At 42.1% G+C, this 27,800-nt stretch overlaps 1 protein-coding gene across 7 annotated transcripts in view; it reads left to right on the top strand.

Moving 5' to 3' along the window:
- The window catches only part of sugct (succinyl-CoA:glutarate-CoA transferase), a 438,232-nt gene that overhangs the window by 61,108 nt on the left and 349,324 nt on the right, over positions 1 to 27,800 (top strand). For all 7 annotated transcript variants that reach the window (XR_006311489.1, XR_006311490.1, XM_043688917.1 and 4 more), the window contains exons 7-8: positions 10,078 to 10,221; positions 23,963 to 24,058. Coding sequence is in view for 5 of the 7 variants with exons in the window: in XM_043688917.1 (XP_043544852.1) it covers positions 10,078 to 10,221; positions 23,963 to 24,058 (240 nt within the window). In the remaining 2 variants the exon portion in view is untranslated. The remainder of the gene's footprint in view (positions 1 to 10,077; positions 10,222 to 23,962; positions 24,059 to 27,800) is intronic.

Here is a 27,800-nt window from a genome sequence, read left to right as displayed (position 1 = left end):
CCTGACGAGACAAAGACATACCAAAAATGACAACCTGACTACTCAGACCCCTAGGGTCCACAAACCAGTAAACACCTTTCACCAGCTTGTCACAAAGGTTAAAGACACGACAGTCACATCCAACAAGACAAACATTATGTACAAGATACCCTGCAAGGACCGTGAAAAACACTACATAGGACAAACAGGAAGAAAACTGACTATATGAATGCACGAGCATCAACTTGCCACTGCCTGACATGACTAGTACACTCTCATTTCCAACCACACAGACAAAAAAGGGGCATAAATTCAATTAAGTCAATGTAACTATCCCAGCAGAGGCAAAATAGAGACACACCAGAGAATTCCTTGAAGCCTGGCACTCCAAGCAGAACTCAATCACGAAATACATTGAAATGGAGATAAACCACTCAGATACAGAGCCAGAAGTACCAAAAAACAGAGATACATAGAAACCAGGCAGGATAGACCACCAACACTTTATCAAAGACACACTGACAATGTCACCTAGCGAGGCAACAAAACGTCTGCACAAAAACACACTAGCTCGGTGAATACATCTACAACCTCATCCACAACCTGAGTTACAAATCTTTTCAAAAACTCCAAATTCAACTGGGACAATATAACTATCTTAGCACAGGCAAAACAGAGACATTCCAGAGAATTGCTTGAAGCTTGGCACTCCAACCAGAACTTAATCAATAAATACATTGAATTGGACCCCATATACAAACCATACAGATACAGAAGTGGAAGTACAAAAAACAGGTACGTCGATACTAGGTGGGACAGACCACCAACACTTTATCGAAGATGCACTGACTATTTCACCTAGCGAGGCAACGAAACGTCTGCAGAAAAACACAGTAGCTCGGTGAACGAATCCGTGACCTCATTTATAAATTGCTTTATAATTCTCAGTTGAAGTATTGTGTTAAACCCTCAGGAGCAGACTTCAGGAAATATGATGTGGCCTTATAGCGAGTTTAGAGAGGATTTGCTCGATTGTTACCAGGGATGAGTAACTTCAGTTATGCGGTCAGAATGGTGATGCAGTGGTTGTTATCCTTATTACTGCTACTGCTACCCCTGCAATAACAATAAGCATTTATATACCTCTTTTAATCTGAGAAAACATCTCTAAACACTTCTCAGGCGTGTAAAATAAACGGTTCCACAGCACTGCTTATTTTGTTTGAGTTATAATCTCTCAGCATCCAACTAGTGGATGATGCAAGCCAATAGCCAGAGCCCTAAAACCTCTCAATAGAGAAAAATTGGATACCACGTTAGTTGAGGAGAAATTTGAACAGCTGACCAAAAGCTTGCTTAAGGAGATGAGTTTTAAGCGGTGACTTTAGAGAGAGAGGTAGAGATGGTGAGATATTTCGTGAGGTAATTTCAGAGGCCAGAATTTAGGGCTTAGAGAATTGAAGGCATAGCCTCCAAGCTTGAACTGTTTAAAACTGGAAGGAACAAAGAAGATTAAGAGGAAATTTAGTAGAGGCTCAGTGAAGAAACAAATTTTCTTGAGAGAATGGATTGTTTTGATTTGGAATGCACTGCCTGAAAACTTAAGGGAGCAGATTCAGTAACGATTTTCAAAAGGAAATTTGATAAATACTTAAAGCAAAATATTCATTAAAGTTATGGGTAAGAAAAGAGGAAAGAGGTCTACCTGGATAGTTCTTTGGCATGGATGACCTCCTGTGGTGCACCATTTTATGATTCCATCAAGAGCTATAAAATGGAGTCATAGGATCACGGAGTCATACACCACAGAAACAGACCCTTTAGTTAAACTTATCCGTGCTGTCTTAGTCTCCCAAGCTAGATTAGTCACACTTGCCTGTGTTTGGCCTGTGTCTCTCAGACCTTTCCTATTCACGTACCTGTCCAAATGTCTTTTAAAAATTGTAACTGCATCTGCATTTATCACTTCCTCTGGCCGTTCATTCCACACATGAACTACCCTCTGTGTGAAAAAGTTGCCACTCAGGTCCGTTATAAATCTTTCCGCTCTGACCTTCAAAATATCCCCCATAGTTTTGAACTACTTACACTAGGGAAAAGACCTTTGCCATTCACCTTATATGCCTTTAATGAGGTTTTTTTAGATTAGATTACTTACAGTGTGGAAACAGGCCCTTCGGCCCAACAAGTCCACACCGACCCGCCGAAGCGTAACCCACCCAGACCCATTCTCCTACATTTACCCCTTCACCTAACACTACGGGCAATTTAGCATGGCCAATTCACCTAACCCCTGCACATTTTTGGATTGTGGGAGGAAACCGGAGCACCTGGAGGAAACCCACGCAGACACGGGGAGAATGTGCAAACTCCACACAGAGAGTCGCCTGAGGCAGGAATTGAACCCGGGTCTCCGGCGCTGTGAAGCAGCAGTGCTAACCACTGTGCTACCGTGCCGCCAAGTCTCCCCTCAATCTCCTACGCTCCAATGAAAAAGGTCCCTGCCTATCCTTATAACTCAAACTTTCCAGTCCCGACAACATCCCGGTAAATCCTTTATGAAACCTCTCCAATTTAGTAATATCCTCCCTATAATAGGGTGAACAAAACTGTATGCAGTACTCCAAAGTATGTTTTTAAAAACTCAGTCACAGGTTCACATTTCTGCTGGGGTTTCAGAACTGTTTTCACTATGGAGCTGCTCTGAAGTGAGAGAATAAAAGACATTTAAACAAGGATGCAAACTTTAAATTGCAAGAATTGGAAGAACAAGAGTCTTTGGAAATTATTAAATAAAAGTCGAGTACTGCAGATGCTGGATATCTGAAATAAAAACAGAAAGTGCTTGAAAAACTCAGTTCTGGAAGCATCTATGAAGAGAGAAAGTTCTTTCTTGAATCCAGTAATACTCTTCACAGCATCAGGTTTTAATCGGATGTAGTTAATGTTAGGTTATTCATGATATCTTCCCAACCTGCACATAAGCTGTTTCCATTTACAAACTTCCAGCGGTTCCGCTTTTCCCACTGAGGCTGGCATGTCTGGTACAAGTACGCTGTACGATTGGTCAATGAACGTATACCATTTCCATGGAGGTATTCCTGTCCTGTTTTGGTAATGCAGTATTTGGTCATTGAAAGGGCCTGATGTTCAGTCACTAATGTGTGATGATATGCTTTGTGGTTACATTGCTATGGTTGGATATTTAACATCTCAAAGTCATGTTCACTGGCAGGGAAACATTCAATACAACTTTGCAAGTTCCTATCAAAGCCATGATCTTCTGGCATATCTGCTGTCCAACTTTGTCACACTCAGCTGCTTCCTTCAGAGTCTCAGCTGCAAGAGATCTTGGCTCACCCCCAATGCTAGACTATAATGAGTGGAAAGAACCAACCTATCTTGCAGATGTTCATTAACATGGTCACCTCACAAGAATATTATATGCACAGACCTGCATATGCTTAGGAGTTGGCCATTTATATCCAGAAGTACAAAAGAAAGGACAGATGAAGTCCAACTGGTCCATCAAGCATGTCTTATGCTGGTATGGTGTAACGTATTTTTAATATCACCATTGTCTCATTAACTCCCACTCATTGTGTCACAGTTATAGCCGAGTAACCTGTTGGGAGAGTGGAAGAGTTAGAGGTAAATTCTCAGGGAATTGTGGCGACAGTGATTTGGCCCAGCGGAGATCTCGTGGCAGTGGCAGGTGAGCCCCTATTTACTTTTCTGGGGCGAGCATGGGACCTGGTATTGGAATCAGCAGCTGCTACATCTGAGGCAACATTAATAAGATAGATTAGATTCCCTACAGCATGGAAACAGGCCCTTCGGCCCAACCAGTCCACACTGACCCTCCTGAAGAAGGGCTTATGCCCGAAACATCGATTCTCCTGTTCCTTGGATGCTGCCTGACCTGCTGCGCTTTTCCAGCAACACATTTTCAGCTCTGATCTCCAGCATCTGCAGCCCTCACTTTCTCTCCGAAGAGTAACCCGCCCAAACCCATTTCACTCTGACTAACATTATGGGCAATATAGCATGGCCAATTCACCTGTCCTGCCCATCTCTTTGGACTGTGGGATGAAACCGGAGCACCCGGAGAAAACCCATGCAGACACTGGGAGAATGTGCAAACTCCACACAGACAGTCACCCAATGCTGGAATTGAATCTGGGACCCTGGTGCTGTGAGGCAACAGTGTTAGCCACTGAGCCACCATGCCACCCTAGGCCGAGTCATAAAAGATGCTTTATCATTGGTTGGGTCCGGCACTGGCGGGGGCGATGCGGTACTGGAAGGGCATCATGTGACATCGATGAGCTGGACCCAGCAGTGAGAGATGTGACTCTGATGTTGGTGGGACCGGTGCAGGTGGCGACAAGGTGTTGGCGGAGGAGAATCAGCAAAGTGCTGAAAGATAGCGCTTGAAGAGTGGTGACTTCAATGTTGTTTGGGTCCAGTATCGATGGATGTAAGACGGTGGAAGAGGAATGGCAGCACAGGGCTTCATTGACGATAAACTGGCTTAAGACTGATGCGCTCTCTTTAAGCATTTTTTTAAAATTTTGAAATTATTCAAAATGGCACGACATCGTGGCGACAGTGGAAAAGCTTTTCACTATATTTTACTGTTTTTCTCACTGTAAAATACACCTGACAAATTATAAATCATAAAATAAAATCCTGGGAAATGCTTCAGTTTCCTCAGTTAACTCCCAAGGGATCCGTAATCCCCAGTGACTCATCCACCTTCCATATGTAATGGTGTTGGCTTTACTGTCACTTGCCCAACTTCCCTTTGCATATCCAAGATCACATCTGCACATGAGCTACTTGATATGTCTGAGTAAAGAATGTTTGCATTGACAAGAAGTGTTGAGATGGACTGTATAATCTGGGTTTCAGAAGCTGTGAAAGGAATTGCAGAAGTGAAACTGGTGAATAATAGAGCAAAACTATAACTTCAGGCTAAAGAAATAATTAGTAGACTGATATCTTGTAGCAAAATTCAAGGTGAGTATCACTTTAGAAGTCTCTACTCTCCATAGCATTAAGTGATGAAATGACCTCCTAGTTTAATGTAGTAGATGTAATTATCTTTGATACAGTCAAAGAAAAAGGTGCATATTGATTCATATGTTGAGGGTGCTATGCCAGTGAGGACGTCCCACAGTTGGATTTAAAGAATAGAGCAAGCTAAATGAACTGAATGGTCTTTACTTTTCCTTGCCATCTTAAATGTGGCTCTGATAGAGTCATAGAGATGTACAGCATGGAAATAGACCCTTTGGTCCGACTTGTCCATGCCGACCAGATATCCTAAATTAATCTTGTCCCATTTACCAGCACTTGGCCCATATTTCTCTAAACCCTTCCTTTTCATATAGTTACCCAGATGCCTTTTAAATGTTAAAATTGTACCAGCCTCCACCACTTCCTCTGGCAGCTCATTCCATGCACACACCATGCATGAAAACATTGCCCCTTAGGTCCCTTTTAAATTTTGCCCCTCTCACCCTAAACCTATGTCCTGTAGCTCTGGATTCCCCCATCCCAGGTAAAAGACCTTGTTTGTTTGCCCTATCTATGTCCCCCATGATTTTACAGATTTCTATAACGTCACCTCTCAACCTCTGATGCTCCAAGGAAAACAGCATCTCTCTATAGCTCAAACCCTCCAAACCTGCAACATCCTTGTAAATATTTTCTGAACCATCTCAAGTTTCACAACATCCTTCATATAGAAGGGAGAACAGAATTGCACACAATATTCCAGAAGTGGCCAAATGAATGTCCTGTATAGTCACAACATGACCTCCCAACTCTTTTACTCATTGCTCTGACCAATAAAGGAAAGCATACCAAATTATCCTATCTACCTGCGATTGCACTTTGATATTCCTCCTCATAACACTGTCTTTGTGTTCTTTAGGTTACATCAACACACATCCTTCCACAGTGCAGTAAGCAGCTGGTGCTATTCAAGCGTGTTGTATGAAGATCTTAAGCATTGTTGTTACGAACAGGAAAGGTTTACTGTGATCCATCCAAGAATGGCTTGCTTATGAATCAGATTTAATTTGTCCTTCCTGTTGGATAGTATTTCTGACATGACCTGTAGATATAAGAATTATATTACTTTTGACCCATTATTTCTTAAAGAAGTACTGGAGATTCTTTTCTTTTGTCTGGGATCTTTCTGGTCTGAAGTGAGGACTGCAGATGCTGGAAACCAGAGTTTAGATTAGAGTGGTGCTGGAGAAGCACAGCAGGTCAGGCAGCATCCAAGGAACAGGAAAATCAACATTTCGGGCAAAAACCCTTCATCAGGAATGGAGGCAGGGAGCCTCCAGGGTGGAGGTAAGTGGGGGTGGGGGTGGCAGCAGGGGGTTGCTGGGGAGAAGGTAGCATAGAGTACAATGGTGAATGATAGGTCAGAGAGGGAGAAGTCTAAAACTAGAATCCATAGAATAAAGGTGAAATAGAAAATATTTCAAAGGAACCTGAGCTGAAAATCTTTCAGAAAGAGAGTGGTGAGTATATGGAACAAAATATCAGTGATATTGGTGGAGGTGTGTCCAGTGACAAGTTTTCATAGACATGTGGAGAGGAGGTGTTCCCTAAAGCGCTCTGCTAGGACAGAACCCACTGTCGCTATCCCCGCCCCCCAGAACCCTGAGGGGAACACCATCCCTGCTCATGACTCCACCCCCAATTCCCCCACCACCAGGTCCACTCCAGTTACAGGCTCCGCCCCCCACTCCCAGCTCCACACCTACCCCAAGTCCTTGCTGCCAGCCCTGCCGAGTTTACACCATCCCTCCAGACCTCCCCCTCACTGAGGACGAACGAGCAGTCCTCAGCAAAGGCCTTACCTTTGTCCATCTCCATCCATGCATCAATGAATTTAATACACGCCGTGACGTCGAACACTTCTTCCGCCGCCTCCGAGCTTACTTTTACAATCAGGACTCATGCCCACTTTCCAAGGACCCCTTCACCCAGCTCCAACACACTCCATCTACCTAGACACCCCGTGCTGGCTGATTACCCGCCCTCGATCTCTTCATTTCCAACTGCCGCCAAGAAGACATTAACTGCCTCAAACTGTCTACCCCCCCTCGCAATACAACCTCTCACCCTCACAATGCGCAGCTCTCCATTCTGCTCCAATCCCAACCTCACCATCAAGCCAGTGGATAAAGGGGGTGCAGTGGTAGATTGGCGCACTGACCTCTACACCGCTGAAGCCAGACGCCAACACAAAGACACTTCCTCCTACCGCCCCCATGATCATGACACCCCCCCCATCACCAAACCATCATCTCCCACACCATACAGAACCTTAGGAGATCTCCCACCCACAGCTTCCAACCTCGTAGTCCAGGAACCCCACACCGCTCGATTCTACCTCCTTCCAAAGATCCACAAGCCTGACCACTCCGGCCGACCCATTGTCTCAGCATGCTTCTGCCCCACCGAACTCATCTCCACCTACCTCAATACTGTCCTATCCCCCCAGTCTAGGAACTCCTCACATATGTTCGAGACACCACCCATGCCCTCCACCTCCTCCAAGACTTCCATTTCCCTGGCCCGCAGTGCCTCATTTTCACCATGGACATCCAATCCCTCTACACCTCCATCCGCCATGACTAGGGCCTCCAAGCCCTCCAGTTCTTCCTCTCCCGACATCCCCAACAGTACCCTTCCACTGACACTCTCATTCGTTTGGCCGAACTGGTCCTCATCCTTAACAATTTCTCCTTCGAATCCTCCCACTGCCTCCAGACCAAAGGGGTAGCTATGGGCACCCGTATGGGCCCCAGCTATGCCTGTCTCTTTGTCAGCTATGTAGAACAGTCCATTTTCTGTCGTTACACTGGCACCACTCCCCACCTCTTCCTCCACTATGTTGATGACTGCATTGGCACCACCCCGTGCTCCCGCGAGGAAGTTGAGCAGGTCGTCAACTTCACCAACACATTCCACCCTGACCTTAAATTCACCTGGACCATCTCTGACACCTCCCTCCCCTTCCTGGACCTCTCCATCTCCATTAATGATGACCGACTTGACACTGACACTTTTTTTTACAAACCCACCGACTCCCACAGCTACCTGGATTACACCTCTTCCCACCCTACCTCCTGCAAAAATGCCATCCCGTATTCCCAATTCCTCTGCCTCTGCTGTATCTGCTCCCAGGAGGACTAGATCTACCACAGAACACACCAGATGGCCTCCTTCTTTAGAGACCGCAATTTTCCTTCCCACATGGTTGAAGATGCCCTCCAACATATCTCATCCACATCCCGCACCTCTGCCCTCAAACCCCACCCCTTCAACCGCAACAAGGACAGAACTCACCTGGTCCTCACCTTCTACCCTACCAACCTTCACATAAACCACATCATCTGCTGACATTTCCATCGCCTCCAAATGGACCCCACCACCAGGGATATATTTCCCTCGCCACCCCTTTCCGCTTTTCGCAAAGACCATTCCCACCGTGACTACCTGGTCAGGTCCACACCCCCCCAACAACCCACCCTCCCCTCCTGGCACCTTCCCCTGACACCGCAGGATTCGCAAGACCTGTGCCCCCACCTCCTCCCTCAGCTCCATCCAAGGCCCCAAAGGAGTTTTCCACATCCATCAAAGTTTCATCTGCACATCCACCAGTGTCATTTATTGTTTCCGTTATTCCCAATGCGGTCCCCTCTACATTGGGGAGACTGGATGCCTCCTCACAGAATGCTTTAGGGAACATCTCCGGGACAGTCGCACCAATCAACTCCACCGCCCCGTGACCCAACATTTCAACTCCCCCTCCGCTCTGCCGTCAATATGCAGGTCCTGGGCTTCCTCCACAGCCACTCCCTCACCACCCGACGCCTGGAGGAAGAACGCCTCATCTTCCGCCTCGGAACACTTCAACCCCAGGGCATCAATGTGGACTTCACTAGTTTCCTCATTTCCCCTCCCCCCATCTTACCCTAATTCCAACCTTCCAGCTCAGCACTGTCTTCATGACCTGTCCTATCTGCCTATCTTCCTTCCCACCTATCTGCTCAACCCTCCCCTCTGGCCTATCACCTCCATCCCCACCCCCATTCATCCATTGTACTCTTTGCTACCTTCTCCCCAGCCCCCCACTACCACCACTTATCTCTCTACCCTGAAGGCACCTTCTATTCCTGATGAAGGGCTTTTGCCCAAAACGTCGATTTTCCTGCTCCTTGGATGCTGCCTGACCTGCTGTGCTTTTCCAGCATCACTTTAATCTAAACATCTTTCTGGTCTGGTCATGGTTGTTCAGAATCTTTCCTCTGAAAGTCTGAAAACATGAAGATGAGGTATGGGGACATCTCTGCAGCTGATTATCTTAAAGGATATTTCCCAATGTCTTCCGCTTCTGCCTTGCTTCTCTACCTTCTTGCATTGCCTCAACATCTTTGTCTCCTATAGACTTAATATTGTGCCCTCCTTCCAACCGCCCTCTTCTATAGTCAACTGTATTGTGCAGGTAGTATGGCAGTGAGTGGGGCACCTGGATGTAAGCCTCATGAATGCACCAGACTCTGCCTCCAAATCCCAAGAGGCCAGCAAGATAATGTGAAACTGCAACAAGGACTGGCAAAACACGAAGAATGGAAAGGAGAGAGTAGGTTAAAAAACACAGAGATGAAATCAAGAAACAAAAGATTCATCAGAATTGCCCAAAGGTTTTTTTTTATTCATTGAGATAATATTTTAGTTGTAATATACTGACAATCAACATTGATCCAAAGAATTTACTTTGAATTAATTATGTTAAAGAAAATTTTCAAGATCTTTTACATGATGCCTAAATCCACGACATTCTAATGAAATGCAGAACCAGTTTCCTTCTAACAAGTGCAAGGAGACCGATTGATTATGATAGTTGACACTTGCAGACCATTTTTATGGCAACATTTTTATATTTTAGCTAATGATGCTCCCTTAACTATGTCAACCATATAAAGAAACAAGCAGCAACTGATAGATTTCTCCTCATCATAAGTATAAGTATTTAGTTTAATTTATTTACATCTTTTCCATTAGGATGGTGACCCTGTAAGACCTGGAGTGGCTATGACTGATCTAGCCACAGGCTTGTATAGCCATGGAGCTATAATGGCAGGATTGCTTCAGAAAGAGAAGACTGGAAAAGGCCTACATATTGATTGCAATCTGCTTTCATCCCAGGTATGAAGAGAAGTTGCTTTGTTCCTTAACAATGAAATAAAATTTTCTGAGCAAAAGTGTTGTTTTGCAGAGTGTGGATTATCCATACAGTTAGGATTATAGTCAGCACCTAGTAACGCCACATTGATCCATGTAGATCTGGGAGATTGTGTGTGTGAATGTTGAACTGTGTGAAGGCGTTTTGATTTTGCTGTAGTGGGCTTCAACGTTCTGAATTCTTATTGTTGCTGGTCTGTATTTTAGTCTCTTATTTTGAATCAGATTTTCAATATAGATGTTCTCCTTTAGGTTTTTTTGGTTCCATTTCTGGTTTAGCGCAAAATAGATATTGGCAAAACCTGTGAAGTTGGCTGCAAGTCAGCCAGCAGACTTTGTCCATCACGTGAGTGGAGGTCAGGGAAATTGTTGTAATTTACGGCATTTGTCTTCAAGGATCAAAAACAGCAACCCTTAAAACATTTCCACCAGAGGAAATATTTATTTACATTGGTGTGGCACGGTGGCTCAGTGGTAAGCACTGCTACCTCACAATGCCAGGGACCCAAGTTCAATTCCAGCCTCGGACAACTGTCCGTGTGGAGTTTGCACATTCTCCCCGTGTCTGTGTGGGTTTCCTCCAGGTACTCTGGTTTCCTCCCATAGTCCAAAGATGTGCAGGTTAGGTGAAATGGCCATGCTAAATTGCCCTTAGTGTTCAGCAATGCATAGACTAGGTGCATTAGTTAAGCAAAATGTAGAGTAATAGGGGTAGGGGAATAGTTCGGGGTGGGATACTGTTTGGAGGGTCACTGTGGACTTTTTTGGGCCAAATGGCCTGTTTTCACACTGTAGTGATTCTGTGTCTTTGTCTTCCATATCCCTTGTCTCAAATGTGTTCTTTTAAATATAGTGATGTGTTGATCAGGTGAGAAAATGGAGGGAACTTGATTAAATGGAAATACGTTAAAATAAGTCACATTGGTGCTTACACGTTCCCAATGATTTATAGATTTTTCAAAGCTTATGACTTTTTAGTACTTACATATAACAGTTTTGAAATGATGTGGTCAGAAGGCTGTGGTTTCAGGTCTTCTCCAGAGACATGGCAACTTAATCAGCAATGACAGTTCAGTACTGTGCAGAGGCAAATGCTGCACCGATGAAGGTATTGTCTTTCACATGAGATGCTAAACAAAGGCCTAATCTGTCGTCTCAGGTGGATGCAAAAGGTTCCACGGGACCTTTGGTTGATCTGGAGTTCTACCAATCTCCTGACCAATATTTGTTCCTCAATGAACACCACTGAAATAGTTGGTTACATTACTAGTTAATTACATTATTATTACATTATCACATCATTAGTTTATTGCTGATCCAGAAGATTGCACTACAATAATTACATTTCAGAAAATATCTAAGTGATCAAGATCATGGAAGGGATATAAATGCAAGTATTTAAGGAACATCTATAATGCATTATACTTATTTATTTTTGTATTGAAATTGAACAAATTCGCACTTAATTAGTTATGGTATTTAATTTATTTTTAATCTAATTTCTCAATTATTATATCTGGTTCATGCTCTCAATCTGTACTTGAATATAACAACATTTTTTTTCAAGGAAGATGGTTAACTAGAATTAGAAACCATTGCAAAGGCTGATATTGTTGGTCATAAAGTGCTTGATGTGACCAGATTTACTGCATGAATTAGTGTTGAACTATTGTCCTTGTGTCAGATGGATTTGTGGGTTATTAAATGAAGATATGTTTTGCATATGCAAAAATCCACAACAAGATGATGCGAGGTAGGATGTACAGTCCACGAGTGGCTGTGTTTATAAAGAGGTGATGTGGAGATGCTGGTTTTGGACTAGGGTGGACCAGGTTAGAAGTCAGACGACACCAGGTTATAGTCACACAGGTTTGTTTGAAATCACAAGCTTGTGGAACATTGCTGCTTTGTCGGGTGAAGTGACAAAAGAGCAATGTTCCGAAAGCTACAAAGGGGTGAACTGTGTTGAAGGATAAAGTTCAGTGGTTTTGCTGAAATGAGCTTTCAAGCAAGGAGGTTATGTTTATCCTTTCAATTTCATTGGTCTCAGCTGGAGTATTGCATCGGGAAGGATGTTAAACTCTTAGAGGAGGGTCAATACTGAGGGGAATTGTCAGTATGAGAACAGAAATGAGGGATTTCAAGTGTGCAAAGAAATAGAAAAGATAGGAATATTCTGCAGGGAAGGTTAAGTGAAATTTAAGAATGGTATTTAAAACCATGAGGATTTATAAATCAAGAGAAGTTATTTTTCATGGATATCGGACTATAAACCAGGGGCACTGATTTGAGGTAATTAGTACAAGACCTCGAGGTGAGGTGAGAAATGTTTTTAAGTAGTTACGTGGAGGTGCATGTTAAAGATTTTTGGAAGTGGTAAAGCAATTGTTAACTTGGCTATGAAAGTGTGTGAGATGTTTGGTTGTGCGAAGAAAGTATTGAATATAAAAACAAGGCACTCATGCTAAACCTTCCAAATCACCTGCAATACAGCAGACTGTATTTGTAATTGGTTCTGAGGTCATAAGAGCTGCTATGTGAATGCAAAACATTTTGTCAGCGCCAAAAAAGAAAATAGATTTTTTTACGGTTTCATGCACATGGAGTTGAGTAACTGGCCTGTTTGAGTTTCTGTACCAAAAGCTGCTTTAGTGTATAGCACACTGTAAACTTTTAACCTTAGACAGATGTTATCGTCTTTCATGTTTTGGAGCTGGATGATTTCAAGTTATAAAAAGTCAGGACCCTTGAGCTTTTTGCATCTCAACAATGTCCTTTGGATGCTACTGGTAAATAATAAGGATGTGGGTTTTGGATGTGGTTTCAATTATGATTTTTCGTTTACTTCTTCTGTTGTGGTTTTCATGCTTCTAGGAAGTTTTCAATATCCTTCCTGTGTTTAATTACAACCAGGACTTCGATCACAAGCTTAGACTCTGAGAATATTACCATTTCGTTTTAAAACCTGTAACATTTAAAAGATAGTTATAAATACTTTTGTAAAATAAGTACCATTCTACTACAGAAAGTAATTAAAAAAATATAACTCAACAACACCCTCCATCTCTAATCCCAATACAGGCATTTTATTTTGCACTCTTCTTGTTTCTGAGCAATGTTTCCCCAGATTCAAAAGTGTAGCCTCTGGTTTCAAGAAAAGATGAAGTGAGACCAAATAAAAGAGCTGAATGGACAAGAAACTTAACTAGTCTTCCGATTCTACTTGAAGTGCTTAAATTTATGGACTTTTTTTTATTTGCAGAGGGCAAAGAAACTTTGAGATACATGTAAATTTTTGGCAGCATTGATTGTATTGCTACCAGAAAATTGTGGTTTATATTACTTGTACCAGTTTATGCATGCTTAGATTTTATCTTTTCTATTTTTGACAAGGACTTAAGAAAGTGCAGCTGGATAATATATGCAGTAGAAACACAAATCTTTAAAATGGTATAAATAATTACAATAACATATATGTTTACATCTTGCAATGACCTTTAACTGCTTTCTGCAATCTTCAATTTTAATTCAGTCTTTGAATTTTGAAATACTGTGCTGTATTGTACATCCACGAATCCCCTCAATAAATTTCACTACCTAATGTTAGCCTATTGTTATTTTGTTATCTGAGACTTTTCTTCCCTTTCCAGTAATGTGCTTATGTTTATCTATGTCATATTGTCCCAGTAAATCTAACAGTAGATACACAGAGATTAACAATGGGCTCATGCTGTTCATGCTTCCAGCTATATATTATAGACAATGACAGGCTGATATTTTGATTTGTTGTGAAAAATAAAACTTGTGCTAACCACAAACTTCTTGCATAGTGAGTAATTCAGGCACGTTGTGCCCTCTACTGCCAAGTGCTGCGATTCAGGTAATGTTCAAATTCACAGTTCATCAATCATTTTTGTTTTGTTACAGTTTCCTTGGTGAGAAACCTTTGTTGCAATGTTACTTTCTTTATGCTAGCTGAACAGCAATTTGGCCTATTATTACCTTCCTTAAACTTGCTCCTCCTGTTCTGCTGGCCTAATAATTCAGCTGCAAATACGCTGGAAGTGCATTCATATGGTGCAGGAGGAGGATGAGCAATTTTGAGTCAATTCCTGGCCACAAAATTAGAACATATGATTCCTGAGTGTTTCTCTACTGAAATGAGTACAAGAAAATGTTATTGTAGAGTTCATTCTGATAATTGTGTGCATTTTGCCACATTCCCTTTTGTGACAGGTACAACATGCAGTTTAACATTATCTTATGTGTGCCTGTTCTGTGCTTTCTGTTCTGCTGAAATGTTCACTGTCACTGTGAAGTTGAAGAGTCATTCTTTGCGGTCCTGTAATGGATCATGCTCAAAGGAACCATGACAAATTAAAGGCTGCAATTCTGTAATACAGATGCTTTGACAGAATGCACCCTGCATATTCTAACCTCTTTTATGTGTAATTTTTCAAAACTTGGAAATACATAGCCTTTTTTGTCTTTTCATTTTGGAGATGGGAGCAACATTTAAAATTTGTCTGTTTATTTGGATGCTTGATATCACCTTGATTGAGGAGACAAAAGAAAAATAAAGAGGGTGTTATTCAGTTGGCAGGGTGAGACAAATGTTGTTCGCCAGGACTCTATAATTGGGCCTTAGTTTTTGTATGTCAATGATTTGTTGAAGAAATTGAAATATGTATCCAAGTTTAGAGTTGAAACTAAAGCTTGGGAGTTACTGCATAATTTTGTTTAGATGTCCGTATAACCAGAAATTTAATGAAATGCTGTTAAAATATTGCAGAATTCTAAAAGTATGTTGTGCCTATAACTATTTTATGACTGCTTTATTTACGATCTTTTGTGCTGTTTTAGTTTGCTGCAAATGACTTCTCCTTACAAAACTTCCATTGACACACCAAGTTTTCAGCAATTGTACCTATTAAGAAAGTTCATCAGGGATTCCAAGTCTGTAGTGGTCTGCCCAAGACTCAGGCTGCCCGCCTCCACCACACCTGCCAAATCATTTAAAATAACTTATTTAATACAGCTAGTCATTTTGCACCAAACTTGAGTAGTTTGGTGCTCTGTTAAAATGACTAAAGGAAAGAATGCTTGCAGCAGACAGGAACCCCTCCCCCACCCTCCCCAGCTGCAGCAGAGGCATCCGCAGCCATGCCGGGGGACTTACCTACGGTGGCGAGCCTTGTTGCAGTGATTTCCAAGCTCAAAGAGAAGATCAATGCCTTCATTGAAGAATCCAGGAGCAGGTGGGAATCGTTGTCGGTCGCACGGCAAAAGCACGACTGAGACATAGAAAAAATCGAACATCGAGTCGGAGATGCGGAGCTAAAGGCCGCGACCTCAGAGGCTGCTGCAGAATCAGCCGTGGGTCGGGTCTGGACTCTTGAACAGCGATTCCGGGCCTTAGAGGATCACATCGATGACCCGTCGAAAAAATATTCGTTTACTGGGCCTCCCCGAATGGGAAGAGGAAGGCCAGCTTGCAGTGTTTTTGGAGCAGTGGCTCCCTCAGATGCTGAAGCTGGAGGCTGGATCAGGCCAGGTAAGGGTAGAATGGGCCCACCGGGTTGCAATACGCAGACCTGGGTTGGACCAGCGCCCCCGCCTGGTCCTGTTCTGGCTTCAGTGCTACAGAGAGAAGCAAATGCTCCTGGAAGCCTCCAGAAATCTTGGGAAAGATCCCCAAGCCATGACTTAGAAAGAATCTAAGATTATGCTGTTTCAGGATTTTTCCCCAGCTTTGGTCAGCAAGAGGAGGGCGTTTGATGAAGTGAAGAAGCGTCTAAGGGATTTAAACATGCAATACTCCCTGCGCTACCCAGCGAGCTACGTTTTAGCCACGAAGGGTCCGTCTATAACTTCGGATCGCCGGTGAAGGCCAAGGAAATTTTGGACTCTCTTAATTAGACTGTAAGAGTTCATTCATGTGGTGAATGATGTTGTTCTGCCCCCACCCCCATGTTAACCTTTATTTTCTCTTATTACCTTTATTGCTTAATATTATCTCCGGGGGGGTTTCTACTCCCAGGGGGTCTCGGACTTGCCTGGACAATTATGGTTAGTCATTCGATTAAATGGTGCACCTGGAATGTCAAGGGGAATAATTTACCAGTCAAAAGGAAGAAAATACTATCAAACCTCAAAAAAGAAAAGGCTGATATAGCTCTCCGACAGGAGACACATTTATTGGATAAAGAACACTTAAAATTACAATAGGGTGGATTTGATCAGGCATTCTTTTCTTCTTTCAGCTCAAAAAGTGGGGGAGTAGTCATTCTTATTCAGAAGAATCTCCCTTTCAAAATCCTAAGTCAGATAAAAGATGAATCTGGATGATATATACTGATTAAAGCCCTTATAAATGGAGAGGAATATGAGATTTTGAATCTGTATTGTCCCCCAGTGCATCCTTTCAAATTTATAATGGAAGCTTTCTCCAAACTGATGGCTCTCTGGGCTCGTCATACAATTATGGGGGGAGACTTTAATTGCATTATGGACCCAGAGATAGACAAGATACCCAAGAGTACTGCGGATGTATCCCCCAGGTCCAGGCAATTGGCGAATTTGAATAAAGAGTTAGGATTAGTAGATGTGTGGAGGTGCCTCCACCCGCAAGGCAGAGATTTCTCTTTTTACTCTAATCCACATAAATGTCACACTAGAATTGATATGTTTTTTGCCCCCTCAACCTTTTTGAATTCCATATCATCCTGCAAAATAGGTAATATAATAATTTATGCTCACGCTGCTGTGTATACGGAAAACAAGGCTAGGAACAATGAGGCATCCCCCTGACATTGGCGTATGGATTCCTTCTTAATGAAGGATAGTAAATTTGTAAAATATTTTTCTCAAGAATTTAAAACTTTTTTGAAAATTAATTCAGGTACGGCTACTAACCCATCAATGATGTGGGAGACCATTAAGGCTTATGCGTGAGGTCTGATCATTTCATACTCGGCAACCCAGAAAAAACTAAAGGGAGAACAACAGCATCCAATTGAGGCTTGCTTAAAGGCAACTGAAACAGCGTATATTGATAGACCTTCTATTGCTAAATTACAAAGGATTACAGCCCTTAGGACAGCCTTGAATACCGCGCTAACCCAAACGGCAAAGAGGGAAATATTATTTGCAAAGCCAAGATTATATGAATTTGGTGATAAACCTGGTAGATACTTAACATTTCTCGCAAGGAAAAAAAGGCCCCTCAAGCTATCACGTCCATCAGGGAAAGTGCTGGTACTCTGACTCACGATCATAAAAGGATCAACACAATCTTCAGAAAGTTTTATTTTGATTTGTATAAATCTCAGGATTGTGACAATAAAGCCAGGAGGATGCAGTCTTTTTTTAAAAGCCTGGCCTTTCTGGACTTAACCCTGGAACAGGTATCAGTCCTGACTGATCCCCTAACAACGCAGGAAATACTTGATGCAATCAGGCAGCTTCAGAGCGGTAAGGCACCTGGCCCAGATGGATTTCAGGTTGAACTCTACAAAGAGTTTATAGGAGTATTAGCTGGTCCACTTATGGACATGTACAACTACTCATATAGTCAGGGCTGCCTCCCACCTTCGCTGAAAGAGGCGAATATCTCCCTCATTCTCAAAAAAGGAAAGGTCCTAGAAGTTTGCGCATCATACAGACCAATATCCTTGCTAAATGTAGATTTTAAAATTCTTTCTAAAACGTTAGCATTGAGGCTGGAGAGGGTATTGCCATATATCATAAAAGAGGATCAGACACAGTTTATCAAGGGCCATAGTGGTCCATAATGATTTTCATCTTATCTAAAAGTAAGAGGTTAATAAGAAGGCACTTTACTTGAGAAGCCTCGATGTCCAGCCAGATTGATTGCGGGTCAATCTAATAATATTAGAAGGGTTTTGAATGTGATTCAAGTCTGTCATCAGGAAAAAATACCAGGAACGGTAGTTTCATTGGATGCAGAGAAGGCATTCGACAGGGTTGAATGGTCATACCTGTTCTATACATTGGAAAGGTTTGGCGTTGGAAAGGTATTTGTGAAATGGGTCTCAACATTGTATAATGATCCCAAAGCAGTTGTGATCACCAATGGATTAGGCTCGGATAGCTTCAGTGTGGATAGGGTCTGCCGTCAGGGATGTCCTCTCTCATCGTTGCTATTCACACTAATAATTGAGCCACTAGCGGAAGCTATACAGGCTGACTCTAATATAATGGCCCCAAGGGTTGGTACAGGTAAACATAAAATTACCCTTTATGCAGATGTTCTCCTTTTTCTTAGTAATCCTCTGATGTCCGTGCCTTGCTTAATCCAAGTCACTAATATATTTAGTGCATTCTCAGGCTACAAAATTAATTTCTCAAAATCGGAGGCCATGCCGATGGGTGGCCCCGCTAGTATGTTCCACTTGTTGGACGGATCTCACTTTCCCTTTCGGTGGTCTCTGGAGGGTTTCTTCTATTTAGGTATTTTTAACATCCCAGTATTTGGCTAGCTTTTCAAGGTCAATTTTGTGCATCTGCTGGAAAGGATAAGGCAGGACCTTCAACGTTGGGGGGATCTTCCAATTTCCTGGCTAGGTAGAATAGCTCTAATTAAAATGAATGTCTTGCCCCATCTCTTATACCCTATGAGAATTCTCCCGGTGATGCTTCCAAAGCCGGCACTGCGCAAATTGTATGGTTGGCTGGGTTCTTTCATCTGGAATCGTAGATGGCCCCTCATTAAGTTAAAGAAGCTACAGCTTCCACTGGCAAGGGGAAGGCTGGATTTTCCAGACTTTAGGAATTATCAGCTGAGTTCCCTGTTAAGCTAGGTAAAGACAATGACTGTTGCTGGAAACCAGAGTCTAGATTAGAGTGGTGCTGGAAAAGCACAGCAGTTCAGGCAGCATCTTTTTTGTTTAGCTACATAGCTGATTGGATCTCATCTGATCCACAATCAATCTGGCTGGACATCGAGACTTCTCAAATAAAGTGCCTTCTTATTAACCTCTTACTTTTAGATAAGATGAAAATCATTATGGACCACTGTAAATACCCTATAGTATTAAACACAATTAAAGCCTGGAATATAATGCGGCGAAACGAGGGTAATTCACATAAACCATCGCCCTATATCCTATAGTGGGGGCATAGCATTTTAAACCGGGGCTCTCAGACGCCACATTCAATTCCTGGAGGTCCAGGGGTATCTCCTGTTTAGGAGATTTGTTTGAGGAGGGGGCCCTGATGTCTTTTGAACAGCTGCATCAGAAATTTGGACTACCTAATGGAGACCTCTTTCGATACTTCCAAATTCGAGATTACATACAGAGAAGACTACGCTATAAGATAGCCTTTATACATTAGATAGAGAACATAGAATGTTGTGGCCAATGGATGTACCCTCGGTCAGCACTCTTTATCATTTATTACATAATGAAATGTCGGAAGACATGGATCGTCAGCTTAGAACATATGATCAGGAATTAGGCTGCAAATTTCCACAGAAATGTGGGATGACATCTGGGAAAATGCCTGAAAAATCTCCATTTGTAACAGAACACAGGCCATTCAGTTAAAGATACTCCATAGGACTCATATAGCACCGGAATGATTGGCAAAATTTAGGGCAGGAGCATCTCCAATGTGTCCCAAATGTAAAATAGAGGTGGGCACTCTCACACACTGCTTATGGACATGCTATAAGATCCGCAAATACTTGACCAAATTAGCAAATACCTTGACAGAAATCTTGGGAATGGAAATTAGAGTAGATCCAGTATCTCTCCTCCTGAGCTTCTCGAGCTTACCTTTTCTGGATGTGCATGGGAGGAAATTATCTTCCATTCTCTCCTTTTGTGCAAGGAAAAATATCTTAGTAAACTGGGTGGCTGAGGGCCCTCCAGGACTTCCGAATTGGCACAGATTAATCATAGAATGTATTCCCCTTGACCTCTTTACAAATATGGTGTTTCAAAAAATTGAATTATTCTATAAAATATGGCAGCCCTTCTTGAATTACATAGATACAGATATTTCGGCCATTTTGCCAAAGGCTTTCATCTAGTTGAGGTAATGGTTCTGGCTAGTCTGGGGCCCCTTGGGGGAGGAATCCTGCATGAATACGGGTTTTATTATGATTTGATGTTAATTCATTCCGAGCATGTACTTCATTATTTAATTACTACGTTATCCTTTTTTTTCCTCTTGAGTAATTTAAGATATTTGATCATACGCTCTGGTTAGCTATAGGTTAGATTAGTAGTTAGTTGAGTTTTGTCTTTTTCCTTTTCTTTTCTCTGTGTTTTTAGTGTTATTTAGTGTTATTCCTGTATTTTCAGTAACCAGCAGTTAATTGAAGTCTGGTCCTGTTATGATTCTCCTGCTGCTGCTGTAGTTACTCTGAACATAGTTTAAATTAGTTTAATTCAATCAATTACATCAGGACAAGATGAACTTATATGGCTTCAATTGCTTATTGGTCACAGGTCTTCCATATCAAGGAAAGATCAAATCATTTTGTTGGAACTAATGAAAAGTAAAAGCATTAAATCAGCCAGATGAAGAATGGCTCATTTCCTGCCAATGGCACTGTGTTGCCAGCTCCAGTCACAAATTGCAGCTTCATTCCTCTAATTTAACAGGAGATTTTACCTTGTGTTTGTGCAGAATCTGGAGCCAGGTTTTAGTAAAACGAGTATTGTGTTTGGCAAATTCTGAGCACATTATGTTGCTGAAAAGAAAGGCATGTTGTTGTACTATTTTGTTTTGCACTCATCATGACAAATGCAAGAAATCCCAAATTCAAGCAATCACAGAAATTTAAGCTACAGGAGAACAGGGTGCTGATTAGTTGACAAGTTAACTCTGACCAAGGCATTGCCATGTGTTAGACCTCATTTTTTCCACTGATAATTCAAGTCAAGGGTGGTTTCAGTTAATCTTTATTGCAGCTTATCTTTAGTACAGTTTCATTTCTCCAGAGCAATAAGGTGCCCAAAAAGTTTTGGAATGTCTTAACGTATGCTGTTTTAACTTAGAACGCACACGCCTCCCCCCGGCCCCACCCGCGTGTTTGCTATTGGCTAGCAATGTTGAGTTATCTCTTGATCTCTGGTACAGTATCTGATACAGTTCAAACTTGCCTCAGTAATTTACTTGACACAGTTTAACAATTGATAGTCCTTAACCTGAAGGAAGTACTGTTACAGCCAGCAATTTCAATGTATTTCCAATTAAGCTAAGGAATAGACATGCTTGTCCCCCGCCCGGTCCTCCAGGGTTTTCATTATGTTATCAGAATCTATTATCTCCCTACAATGATATGGGGCTGCTTTCATTGAACTGGTTTGAGTCTTTTCCTCTAATGTTTTTAGTGATTTTTTTTGTCTATAAGTGGATTTATAACTACTTTGGAATCTATATCTATGATTATCTGAAGAATCTTAACTAAAACCTACTGATTGGCGGTAATTACCTGGGTTGGATTTGTCCTGCTTTTTATGTACAGGATATACCTTGGCAATTTTCCACATCGTCGGGTAGATATCAGTGTTGTGACTGTACTGTAAAAGCTTGGCTAGGGGATCGGCACATTCTGGAGCACAATTCAGTACTGTTGTCAAAATGTTAGGGCCCAGAGCTTTTTCAGAATCCCGTGTCACCAACCATTTCTTAATATTGAGTGAATCGAATTAGCTGAAGCCTGGTATCTGTAATGCTAGGGACCACTGGAGGAGGCTGAGATATACCATCCACTCTCCACTTCTGGCTGAAGATTGCTGTGAATGCTTCAGCCTTATCTTTTTGCACTGTTGTGTTGGGCTCTTCCACTGTTGAGAATGAGGATAATTGTGGAGCCACCTCTTCTAGTGACTTGTTTAATGTCCACCACAGACTGTGCAGTCCTGCCATACCCAGGACTGGATGTGGCAGGATTGTGGGGATTAGATCTGATCTGTTGGTTGTGGACTGGCTTGGCTCGGTCTATCATTTTCTGCTTATGTTGTTTGGAATGCAAGTAGTCCTGTTTGGTAGCTTCACTAGGTTGACACTTCATTTTCAAATATGCCTGGTGCCACTCCTCCATTGAACAAGGGTTGATTCACTGGCTTGATGGTAATTGTTCAGTGGGGGATATACTGGACTGTGAGGTTGCAGACTGTGCTGGAATATACTTCTGCTGTTGATGGCCCACAACACTGGATGCTCAGTCTTAAGTTGATAGATCTTTTTGTGGTCTGTCCCATTTAGCACGGTGATAGTGCAACACAACACAATGGAAGTTATTCTCAATGTGAAGGTGGAACTTTATCTCCACAAGGACTGTGGTTGACACTCTTACCAATACTGTCATGAACAGATGCATCTGCAGCTGGCCGTTTAGTAAGGATCAGGCCAAGTATGTTTTTTCCTCTTACTGGTTCCCTTATCATCTGCTGCAGACCCAGTCTAGCAGCTCTGTCCTTTCGGGCCAGAACCAGCTTGATAAGAAATGGTGCTGCTGAGCCATTGTTAGTGGTGAACATTGAAATCCCCTACCAGAGTATATTTTGCGCTCTTACCGCACTCAGTGCTTCCTCCAAGTTTTTTTCAACATAGAGGAGTAGTGATTCATCAGCTGGGGGAGGCTGGCATGTGGTAATGAACAGGAGGTTTCCTCGCCATGATATTTCATGGGGGTCTGAAGTCAATGTTCAGGACTCCAAGGGTAACTCCTCCTGATTGTGTACCACTATAGTCCCATCTCTGCTGGGTCTGTCCTGCTGGTGGACAGAATATATCCAGTGATGGTCTCTGGGGCATTGTATGTAAAATATGTTTTGGTGAGAATGACTGTGTCAGGCTGTTGCTTGACTAGTCTGTGAGCCAGCTCTCCCAATTTTAGCACTAGCCCCCAGATGTTAGTGAGGAGGACTTTGCAGGGTTGACAGTGTTGTTTCTGCTGTTGTCTTTTCCAGTACCTAGGTTGCCAGGTGGTCTGTCCAGTTTCATTTATTTGAGACTTTGTAGCATTTGATACGACTGAGTGGTTTGCTGGGATATTTCAGAGGGCAATTGAGAATCAACCACAACCACATCCTGTAGAATAAGAAACATTTGGCTCATCAAATCTTTTCTTCCACATGTGGCCACTTGGCGTCCTTCTGTTTTTCTGTTTTCCTTCACCACTTAGTATTGTCTTTCACAAGCAATTGCCTAGTTTCCTATTTGTACTTATACTGTATTTCACTAACTGATTCAGATGTGTTATGACACACTCATCGAGCAGGTGAGATTTGAATCCATGCCTTCTGGCCTAGAGCTAGGGATATTACCACTGCACCACTTGGCTTTAACAATAGTTTGAAGCAGCGAACCATACAAAGTCTGTTTTTTACCCCTCTCTTTAATTTGTTCTGATTACCTGAGCCCTGTCATTAATTCCTTGGTAACAAGATTAAATAATCAACTCAGAAATTTTTTTTTGAGGCAATTTAAAACAGAAATTGTTGAAAACTCAACGGGTCTGTCCGCATCTGTGGAGAGAAATCAGAGCTAATGTTTCGAGTCCAGTGACCTTTCCTCTACTGAGCCAATCCTGCTATGGTCTGAACTCTGAGCTCCAATTTTGCTCAGTTTCATAAAGTGATTTGAGAGTAATTTTCAATAATGAATATAGGAGTTTTATACAAGTATTTTTGTTGATGGTTGTTGTTTTCATTGTTCCAATCAGGTTGCTTGTCTTACCCACATAGCTGCCAATTATCTTAATGGCAGAAAGGAAGCGAAACGATGGGGAACTGCACACGAGAGCATTGTTCCATACCAGGCAAGTCATTTATTTGTTACCTCTTAGCAGAACAAAATCTCTTCAAGTAACCATTTATAAAAGCAAGAATTTTAAACTTTATGACCATCAATATAAATGCTTTCATGCTGGATGTTCCTTGATGGTAACGTGAGAGATTGATAAAAGTGAAAAATGGCAATGTTAGATATTTAGACTTTTCCAGCAGTGCTTTAAGGGCAAAATCTTAAGAAACAACTTTTTCAAGTAGTCAATTGACTAAAAATGCTGAAAGCACTTACCTGTTCAGTCAACATCCATGTTGTAATGTGTTCATGTCTCCATATCTGTTTTATTAATCATTTTGTGCATTTGCCACTAGTGGAATAAACTACTGTATATACTCAAGTAAAGTCAATCTCATGTAAAAGTCAACTCCCTATTTTTGGCAAATATCCTGGAATTTTCCATATATCTCGTGTGAAAGTTGATCCGAGTTCTTGATAGATAATGGATCAACGTTTATGAATCAGTGTGCTGGTTGTCATGTCCCGCTCCACATTTCCAGTCTGCCGGTTGTTCCACTCTGCTCTCGGTCTTCCAGTCCGTTGGCTGTTGTTCCGCTCTGGGTTTTCAGAATCACCATAATTTGTTTGTTTTTCTTTATTCATTTAGAGATTAGTTGGGCTTCTGCGATCATTCGGTGTGAATTTTGACAGACATGAATTTCAGCCCTTCAAAAGTACTATCCATGTTATAGTCAACCCCATAAAATTAACCTTAAAAGTTAGTAAAAAAAATTGATTATTAATCAAGTATAAAGTGAGGACTGCAGATGCTGGAGATCAGAGCTGAAAATGTGTTGCTGGAAAAGCGCAGCAGGTCAGGCAGCATCCAAGGAGCAGGAGAATCGACGTTTCGTGCAGAAGCCCTTCTTCAGGAAGGGCTTATGCCCGAAACGTCGATTCTCCTGTTCCTTGGATGCTGCCTGACCTGCTGCGCTTTTCCAGCAACACATTTTCAGTATTAATCAAGTATATATGATACAATATTTAATCTGGGCTGCTCTTTTTTGTGCTAATTGTCTTTCAAACTTATTCCACAGATCTTTTCCTTTTTGTCATTATTCAGAATGCTTGTTGCTTCTACAGCATATCTTGACATGGCTAACTTGAACTGTCTGTCCCTATGTTAACTTTATACTTGTCACTTAACAACATTCACCATTTGGGCTTGGAATAATGAGATCATAAAGGGGATCAGGCTGAAAGCATCATCCACCCATTATAGAATCAACCCAATTTTCATTCTATTCCTTTTGTCAATCAGATGTGACTAGGTTCTACAATAGTGGCCTACCTTAAATTTATATATTGTTCTGCTTTTCAACTTTTTTTCTACTACCTTATTGAATGCCTTTTGGAAATGCAAATGATCTACAGTGGCTGGTTTCCCATTATCCACTCTGCTTGTTCAATCCTTATGGTTTGTCAAACATGATTTTTTTTCCCACAAAACCATGTTGATTTTGCCTGATTGTACCATGATATTCTAAATGTCCTGCAACTACCTCTTTAATAGTAGATTCAAACTTGTTTCCAATAAGAGATGTTAAACTATCTGGCCTTAGATCTTTTGTTTCTGTCTTTCTACTTTCTTGAATTGTGATGTAACAGATGCAGATTGCTAATCTGCTGGGACCTGTCAAAAATACAGGAAAATTTGAATGGTTGCAGTCAATGCATTCAATATCTTTAGGAGCTAATTATATTAAGTGTTAGATTCAAGATTCAGAAATAGTTTCGGAAATCTGAGAAAACTGGCTCTGTATTGGAAGAAGATGTGAAGGCCTTGAATGAAACCTAAGAGTGTTAATGTTCAGTGCAGATGAGCGAGGGGAAACTAAAGGCTCTCAAGCAGTTTTCACTTCATGCAACTGAGCAAAGTTGGAGCTCAGAGTTCAGATCATAGCAGGACTAGCTCAGTAGAGGAAGGGTCACTGGACTCAAAACATTAGCTCTGATTTCTCTCCATAGATGTGGACAGACCTGTTGAGTTTTTCCAGCAATTTCTGTTTTTGTTTCTCGCTCAGTAGAGATGGTTGTTGGTGAAAAGCTTGAGTTATGTTTGTGAATGAGTACTGGAGTGTAGTTTGAAGTCCAAGGAGCTTAACACCAGGAAACGAGTGATGGAATGGAATGGAAGCACTCTTGAAGCACACCATATCAGATTGGATCTTGAGAGGGAGTTTCAAGAGCAAATTAGCAGAAGTGAAGAATCGTGATTTCTTATGAAGTTTAATGAGATTTGATGACCCACTTTGTCATTTATATTTGGGAGAATTGTTGAGAAATCTGAGAGATCTATCTTGATTGTGTTTGCTAATTGGCTTGTGCTGTGGGGTGTTCTCACTCTATCGCCCAAGTTAACCACATGTTAATCCTGGGTGTTGGAATAAGTTGTTTGTGTATTGTAGATTGTGTTACTGTTCTCACATTGTATAATAAAGTTTATTGTTGTTTGATCAAACCAGGGAATCTTGTGGCTTTATTTGCTGAGTAAGTCCCCTGGATCATACACTTTTTTTTTCAAAAGAAGTTCTTGGCCCCAAGCCAGACTGCAATATGTAATTGGCAGTCTGGTCTGGGATCACAAGGCTATAAAACATTTATACGAGTGACTTCTTTTCTGTGTCTTATTCCTGAAGAAGGGCTAATGCCCGAAACGTCGATTCTCCTGTTCCCTAGATGCTGCCTGACCTGCGCTTTTCCAGCAACACATTTCCATCTCTGATCTCCAGCATCTGCAGACCTCACTTTCTCCTTTCTGTGTCTTATATCCACTTAAACTGATTCTACTTGTTGACCTTTTCTCCTTCTGATACTGATATCATCGTTTATTAACAGCCACCTCCACACATTTTTTCTTTTCCTGTCCTTCTGAAATGCCAAATGGGCAGCATGTTGACTCAGTGGTTAGCACTACAGCCTCACAGCACCAGGGACCTGGGTTTGATTCCAGCCTTGTGCGACTGTGTGCACTTTGACAATATTTCCTGTGTCTGTGTGGTTTTCCTTCGGGTGGTTCCGTTTTCCTCCCGCAGTCCAACGATGTGCAGGTTAGGTGAATTGACCATGCTAAATTGTCAGTAGTGTCCAGGGATGTGCAGACGAGGTGGGTTAGCCATCGCATTTCCAGGGTTATGGGGACAGGGTGTTTGGTAGGGGTGGCGGGGGGGTGGGGGTGGTTTGTTAGGTTTGGGTGGAATGCTTTTTGGCAGGTCAGTGTGGATTCAGTGATCTCAGTGGCTTGCTTCCATACTGTAGGGATTCTATGAAATAACCTTGAATATTCATGTTCCTGCTATAACTCTTATCGCTATAACAGCTATTCTATCCACCATTCTAAATCAATTTATATTATCAAGCCATCTTGTTATGACAGTTTACTTAGATAGTAAAAACAATGACTGCAGATGCTGGAAACCAGATTCTGGATTAGTGGTGCTGGAAGAGCACAGCAGTTCAGGCAGCATCCGAGGACAGGCAAAGTCCGAGGACAGGCAGAATCGACGTTTCAGGCAAAAGCCCTTCATCAGGAATAAAGGCAGAGAGCCTGAAGTGTGGAGAGATAAGCTAGAGGAAGGTGGGGGTGGGGAGAGAGTAGCATAGAGTACAATATGTCAGTGGGGGAGGAGATGAAGGTGATAGGTCAGGGAGGAGAGGGTGGAGTGGATCGGTGGAAAAGGAGCTAGGCAGGTCGGACAAGTCCGGACAAGTCAAGG

Source organism: Chiloscyllium plagiosum, chromosome 4 (assembly GCF_004010195.1).
Source record: "Chiloscyllium plagiosum isolate BGI_BamShark_2017 chromosome 4, ASM401019v2, whole genome shotgun sequence".
Taxonomy (NCBI): domain Eukaryota; kingdom Metazoa; phylum Chordata; class Chondrichthyes; order Orectolobiformes; family Hemiscylliidae; genus Chiloscyllium; species Chiloscyllium plagiosum.
This window is presented reverse-complemented; position numbering and strand designations above follow the sequence as displayed.